The 7117-nt window shown below is 43.2% G+C and overlaps 1 protein-coding gene across 1 annotated transcript; it reads left to right on the forward strand.

The window, feature by feature from the left end:
* The first annotated feature begins 3708 nt into the window (after positions 1–3708).
* On the forward strand, positions 3709–4341 carry LOC106586083 (leucine-rich repeat-containing protein 24-like). Its single transcript, XM_014172945.1, has one exon. The coding sequence runs from the start codon at positions 3709–3711 to the stop codon at positions 4339–4341; it is 633 nt and encodes a 210-aa protein (XP_014028420.1).
* The last annotated feature ends 2776 nt before the right edge of the window (positions 4342–7117 follow it).

Below are 7117 nucleotides of genomic sequence, written 5' to 3' on the forward strand. Positions count from 1 at the left end.
TGGCATTCTCTCAACCAGCTTCACCTGGAATGCTTTTCCAACAGTTTTGAAGGAGTTCCAACATATGCTGAGCACTTGTTGGCTGTTTTTCCTTCACTCTGCGGTCCAAGTCATCCTAAACCATCTCAATTGGGTTTGAGGTCAGGTGATAGTGGAGGCCAGGTCTTCTGATGCAGCATTCCAACACTCTCCTTATTTATCAAATACCCTTACACAGCCTGGAGGTGTGTTGGGTAATTTTCCTGTTGAACAAAAAATTATAGTCCCATTAGGAGCAAACCAGATTGGATGGTGTATCACTGTAGAATGCTGTGGTAGCAACACTGTTTAGGTGTGCCTTGAATTCTAAATAAATCACTGACAGTGTCACCAGCAAAGCATCCCCACACCATCCACCTCCTCCTCCATGCTTCAAGGTGGGAACCACACATGCAGAGATCTTCCGTTCACCTACTCTGCGTCTCACAAAGACACGTCGGCTGGAACCAAAAATCTCAAATTTGGACTCATCAGACCAAATTACAGATTTCCACCATTCTGATGTCCATTGCTCATGTTTCTTGGCCCAAGAAAGTCTCTTCTTATTGGTGTCCTTTAGTAGTGGTTTATTTTCAGCAATTCAACCATGAAGGCCTGATTCACGCAGTCTCCTCTGAACAGTTTATGTTGAGATATGTCTGTTACTTGAACTCTGTGAAGCATGTATTCTTCATTTGGTCTGCAATTTCTGAGGCTGGTAACTCTAATGAACATATCCTCTGCAGCAGAGATAACTCTGGGTCTTCCTTTCCAGTGGCGGTCCTCATGAGAGCCAGTTTCATCATAGCGCTTCATGGTTTTTGCGACTGTACTTGAAGATACTTTCAAACTTCTTCAAATTTTCCGTATTGACTGACCTTCAAGTCTTAAAATAATGACGGACTGTCGTTTCTCTTTGATTATTTGTGGACACCTGTATGTGGACACCTGCTTGTCAAACATCTCATTCCAAAATCATCAATGTGGAGTTGGTCCCCCCTTTACTGCTTTAACAGCCTACACTCTTTTGGGAAGGCTTTCCACTAGATGTTGGAACATTGTTGCGATGACTTGCTTCCATTCAGCCACAAGAGCATTATTGAGGTTGGGCACTGATGTTGGGCGATTAGGACTGGCTCGCAGTCAGTGTTCCAATTCCCCCCAAAGGTGTTTGATGTGGTTGACGTCAGGGTTCTGTGCAGGCCAGTCAAGTTCTTCCACACCGATCTCGACAAACCATTTCTGTATGGACCTCGCTTTGTGCGCGGGGGCATTGTCATGCTGAAACAGGAAAGGGCCTTCCCCAGCACAGAATCGTCTAGAATGTCATTGTATGCTGTAGCGTTAAGATTTCCCTTCACTGGAACTAAGGGGCCTAGCCCGAACCATGAAAAACAGCCCCAGACCATTATTATCCTCTATGTATTTGAGCCAATAGCGTTTTCCTGGCATCCGCCAAACTCAGATTCGTCCATCGGACTGTCAGATGGTGAAGCGGGATTCTTCACTCCAGAGAATGCGTTTCCACTGCTCCAGAGTCCAATGGCAGTGTGCTTTACACCACTCCAGCCAATGCTTGGCATTGCGCATGGTGATCTTAGGCTTATGTGCGGCTGCTCAGCCATTTCATGAAGCTCCCGACAAACAGTTCTCCTGCTGACGTTGCTTCCAGAGGCAGTTTGGAACTCGGTAGTGAGTGTTGCAACCGATGACAGACGATTTTTACGCGTTACACGTCTCAGCACTCGCCGGTCCCGTTCTTTGAGCTTGTGTGGCCAACCACTTCCCGGCTGAGCCATTGTTGCTCCTAGATGTTTCCACTTCACAATAATAGCACTTACAGTTGTCAGGGGAGCTTTAACAGGGCAGAAATTTGACGAACTGACTTGTTGGAAAGTTGGCATGCTATGACCGTACCACTTTGAAAGTCACTGAGCTCTTCAGTAAGGCCATTTTACTGCCAACGTTTGTGTATGGAGATTGCATGGCTGTGTACTTGATTTTATACACCTGTCAGCAACGGTGTGGTTGAAATAGTCAAATCCACTAATTTGAAGGGGTGTCCACATACTTTTGTAGATATATACAGAGTCAAAACAGAAAAAGTGTGTCAGTCTGTCTCTTGTGAAAACAGTGAACAACTTGTGAACATTTCTGATATGTGTGAGATGATGATCACAGGAGGTGGAACTCCTTTGCTAGGTGCCATATGGGACAGCGATCAACATACTGTAAATGTTGGTATGATGTTACTTAGAACCTTCCTTTTAATTCTTCTGCAGTGACAGAATAGTCTGAATATTGACATTGGTCATTCCTATGTTGAAGTCTTTACATGTGTTCTATTAGATGAGAAATTATTACCTCTGAATGCAATGGTATGATTGAAACTTCTCTTGTAAGAACAGTCCAGCAATTAACCAATATGGTGTACATAAAAGTGAGAGGAGAAACTTAAAGGGGCGTGGTCTCAGCATGCAAGCACACAACAACAACGTAACAAAAAAAAAACATTTTAAAAAGAGTGAAACAACCAGACATGATCCAACCACCAAGATGAACATTCAGCCATTTTTTTCTGTTCCCTGTCCGAGCCACTGACTTGGAGAAGAGATGTATGGAGAGCTGCTCATGACGAGACGTGCTTTTCAATGGATAGTTGTTGGCTCAATGACTGGAAGTCTATGGGAACAGCTAGTCTGTGATTACGCTAACAGCTTCATCACTCTGCTGTTTACCGAAAATGTGGCGGGGGTAACAATTTCATTATTGTTTGCAACCCCTCTTTTACGCTGCTGCTACTCTCTGTTTATCTTATATGCATAGTCAGTTTAACTATACGTTCATGTACATACTACGTCAATTGGCCTGACCAACCAGTGCTCCCGCACATTGGCTAACCGGGCTATCTGCATTGTGTCCCACCACCCGCCAACCCCTCTTTTTACGCTACTGCTACTCTCCATTCATCATATATGCATAGTCACTTTAACCATACCCACATGTACATACTACCTCAATAAGCCTGACTAACCAGTGTCTGTATATAGCCTTGCTACTCTTATTTTCAAATGTCTTTTTACTGTTGTTTTATTTCTTTACTTACCTGCACACACACAGACACAACTTTTTTTCAATTTTTTCCCGCACTATTGGTTAGAGCTTGTAAGTAAGCATTTCACTGTAAGGTCTACACCTGTTGTATTCGGCGCACGTGACAAATAAACTTTGATTTGATTTGATTTGAACTGTCCTTTAATGACGGTTGTAGCTGGAGAAAACAGACGGCTCCTGTTTCTATCATGGGCTAGTCTACTATAGACCTGGGTGTACTGTAACTCCTGGGTACTATCGTAAGTGTTGTTTATTGATGAGGTGCCAAGGCTTCCTCCTTTCTCTCAGCTGCTGTGACTTCCATATCCCTGGGTGCTGTGTGTGACCGTGACCAGGCATGGGCAGGAGGTCGTCTCTTTTCCTGCCTCTGTGTGAATTATTCACACTGCCATTGTCAGAGTGGCCCTCACCTGTCAACAGGTGCACTAGAGGGGAGTGGAGGGGGAGGTAGAGGGGTAGAGGGGTGGAGGGGATGTAAAACGACCCCTTCCCGCCTGACAGACGGATCAGGTCAGCTGTCTGGTCTGTCTGCTCCGTGTGGTTTAACTTTTGGCAGTTTGGGCTCTGTGCAGACGGATGCTACATGGCTCCCTTACAGAGCTCCTGCTGGATCACAACTGTCTCACAGTCCTGGAGAGCGGGACCTTCAAGAGCCTGGACAACCTCCAGAAGTTGAACCTTAGCAGCAACCTCATCTCCATAGTAAAGCACCGAGCCCTAGGTTACCTGTCTGCCCTGCGCCAGCTCAACCTGGAGGGAAACCATCTTATTTCCCTGGGCTCGGGCCGCTTCACAACGCTGCACTCCCTGGTGGAGCTGTGCCTTCGGGGAAACCTGATCAGTTCCACTGAGCCAGGGGTCTTCACCCCTATGTCTTCCCTAAACCTGCTGGACCTGGCCCACAACCACCTGGGCACCCTGGGCTACAGGACCCTGCTGATCATCCACACTCCCAGCTTCCACGTCCTGCTAGAGAGGAACCCCTGGCATTCTGACTGCAAACTGCACAGGGTGTTCAGGAATCTGTGCATCATCCACAGGGTCTTCCTGGATGACTACCAGGAGCTGAAGTGCAGCGATCCCGTCAAGCTAAAAGGCAGGTCCATGGGAGAAGTGGATGATGAGCTGTGTGTCGGGGAGACCGTGATGGTGCTCATTATAACGGTCACCGTGGTGATCACCACGGTAGCTGCCATTATCACGGTGTAGAGGAACAAGAAAAATAGTGTGGCCAAGGACTGGGAGGAAAGTGTGGGGCTGGACACCTACTGTGACAATGACAATTAGGGCTGTCTACTTCCCATGAGAACATAATGAAAGGTTGATCGCAATGAACAGTGTGAGCTGATTAACTTTATTGATCACAAACAGATTTGATCAGATAATAGTAATTATCCTTAAAGAGATGTCTTCTTTGTTTTAAAGTGCAGAATATGAAATACCACTTCCATTAACCATATAATGAAAGGCTTGTTTTGACAAGTGACTACTTTTCCTTGAAGTTGACATTACCACCAATAGGGGTGGGATAACCAAACCACCATATGCCATATGGCTGTCATTTACTATAGCAATCATTGAACGTACAATGGGGGAAGAGGACAGTTGGAAAGCACATTGCTTTTGGTGCTTAACAAAACACAATCATGCATTTGTTTGTGATAATTGTTTTCACTTCAAAATAACAATGTTGATACCGATATCCTTTAGGCGCTACAGTCTGTCTTTGGAGTTGCTTTGGCGGTGAACTCCATCATGATTAAAAAGAGTAAGAATGAGATGCATGGAAAATAAGTGTCTTTGGAATCCTTTCTATGAACCAACCATGTATAACACATTATTAATCAATGTATAATGCTTTATATCACACACACAATGCCATAAGCATTCACTTCATTACATCCTTTATTGGTTAGTATAGGCTACACGTGCTCTCATAATATATTACACACATATAAGATTAATTGAATAGGTTACCAAGTGTTTTAAGATATCAAATTACTATTTTTTTCTCTTCAATCCAGCAGTTGTTTTAATGGCATTCTGATTAGAATGGTGTTAGTCTGGTACTAGTATCTGAAATATTTATCTTGCTCCACTTCAGCCAACACATTTTATCATAAGGGCCCATTTCGCTGTTACCGTGTCTTGGCTCCCATCCAGCATGTTTCACAGCTCTACATTAGGCTACCTCTCAGAATGAGGTAAAAGTGCTTTCATTAATCCACAGATGATTACATGATTCACTCTGCTGGTTTTGAGGCAGCACAGTCTGATTATAACTATTATAATTATGGGGATAGGTTACAATTTGCATTTTAATTAGGCCTGCATGGAATCTTAATCATGTCAACAACTGAGAAAGCACCCGTAGCTATCTAACAAAAATAACAAATGTATTTTGTGTATGGCTATACCATGAACAGAACATGCTATTTGGTTCCTATAATGCCAGTTCAACAACTTGATCCAGTTTGTTTAATGTGATGTTCTAACACTAGAGGACAGTAAAGATGGTCAAACTGAGGCTTCTCTAAATAGTGTACCATCCAAAATTGCCACTAGAGTGTAGTAGAGCTTAAGGTGTGAGAGGCATAAACGTCCTACCTGTATACCAGGAGCTAGATGTTTTTCACGTCCTTGATTATTCTGTTGCTACTACCTTGTAATTACGGGATGATCCAGATCAAGTGATTTCAGAGTTGGACCATTATCCATCTTGTTTTCAAGACTACCTGTAAAATAAACAACCAAGGGTTAAACCACTGTAGTGGGCACATTACCAACATGATTCCCCATTCATAACAGAAACAACAACAACACTCAGATAAGACCCTAAAGGCCATTCAGCTCAGACTCTGTCCTTGTCTCCCAACTGACATGAGGGAAGTAAGGATGACCGATAAGGGAAGTAAGGATGACTGATCAGGGAAGTACGATGTCTGAGAAGGGATGTTAAATGGACAGACATGCCGGATTGAATGTTGTCTCTAAGATTATGATCGAAGCAAACACAAGGGAAATCACTGAGAAACCCCATCAATGTATCTGAATTTGTCTAACAAATTGCTTGTGCATAATATTTCAAAATGTATCACTGAAGGCTTTCTGTGTGTTTCATTCCATGCAACTGCTAAATGATTGCCAATCATGCAAAGTAACTAAAATGCATTCATGGGTTGCTTATTCAAAACAGACTATTTATCCAAAGAATATAAATTGTGAGGCTGTGTGATATTTGAGATGACTCAGATAGATAGATAAACCTTTTGCGGTTGTGCATGGATGTTGAAAAACAAGCAGTTAGGATTTTGAATTTCGTATTGCAAAATGCCATTTTCTGTCTGAGATATTGAGAGAGAATACAATATACAAACTGTGGTGAAACCTAGAAAGGACAAGAAAATCCACTTTAATATAATAAAGTCACCTGGTATATCGTCTTACTCTGAGGTATAGCAATAGCTAGAAGAGAGAGAGAAGTCACACATAAAGAATAATACATGAATGTCTACACAGGGCCAACAGACAACCACAAGACCAGACTAATGAGCCTTTAGATTTTTCCCTTAAGTCTATAATAAGTCCAGTTAGGCCATTCAATTAGATTTATCTGGCTATAAAAGGCCCCTCACTCTTGCGTTAGTTTAATGGACAAGTGTCCCATTCAGCAGAATCCACCACAAAAACGTCCCAGGGATCAGAATCAAATGGTGGGTAGAAAGCATCAATAAGCATGCCCCATTCAAAAAATGTAGAACCAGGAACAGATATAGCCCGTGGTTCACTCCAGACCTGACTGCCCTTGACCAGCACAAAAACACATTTCTCCTTCACCAAAATCCAGAAAAGCTGATGTCCTGAAAGAGCTGCAAAATCTGGACCCCAACAAATCAGCAGGGCTAGACAATCTGGGCCCTCTCTTTCTAAAATGATCAGCCGAAATTGTTGCAACCCCTATTAGTAGCCTGTTCAACCTCTCTTT

This window comes from Salmo salar, chromosome ssa25 (genome assembly GCF_905237065.1).
Source record: "Salmo salar chromosome ssa25, Ssal_v3.1, whole genome shotgun sequence".
Classification (NCBI taxonomy): domain Eukaryota; kingdom Metazoa; phylum Chordata; class Actinopteri; order Salmoniformes; family Salmonidae; genus Salmo; species Salmo salar.

Coding starts and splice junctions, on each gene's coding strand:
- LOC106586083 (XM_014172945.1), top strand. CDS start 3,709: ATGCTACATGGCTCCCTTACAGAGCTCCTGCTGGATCACAACTGTCTC.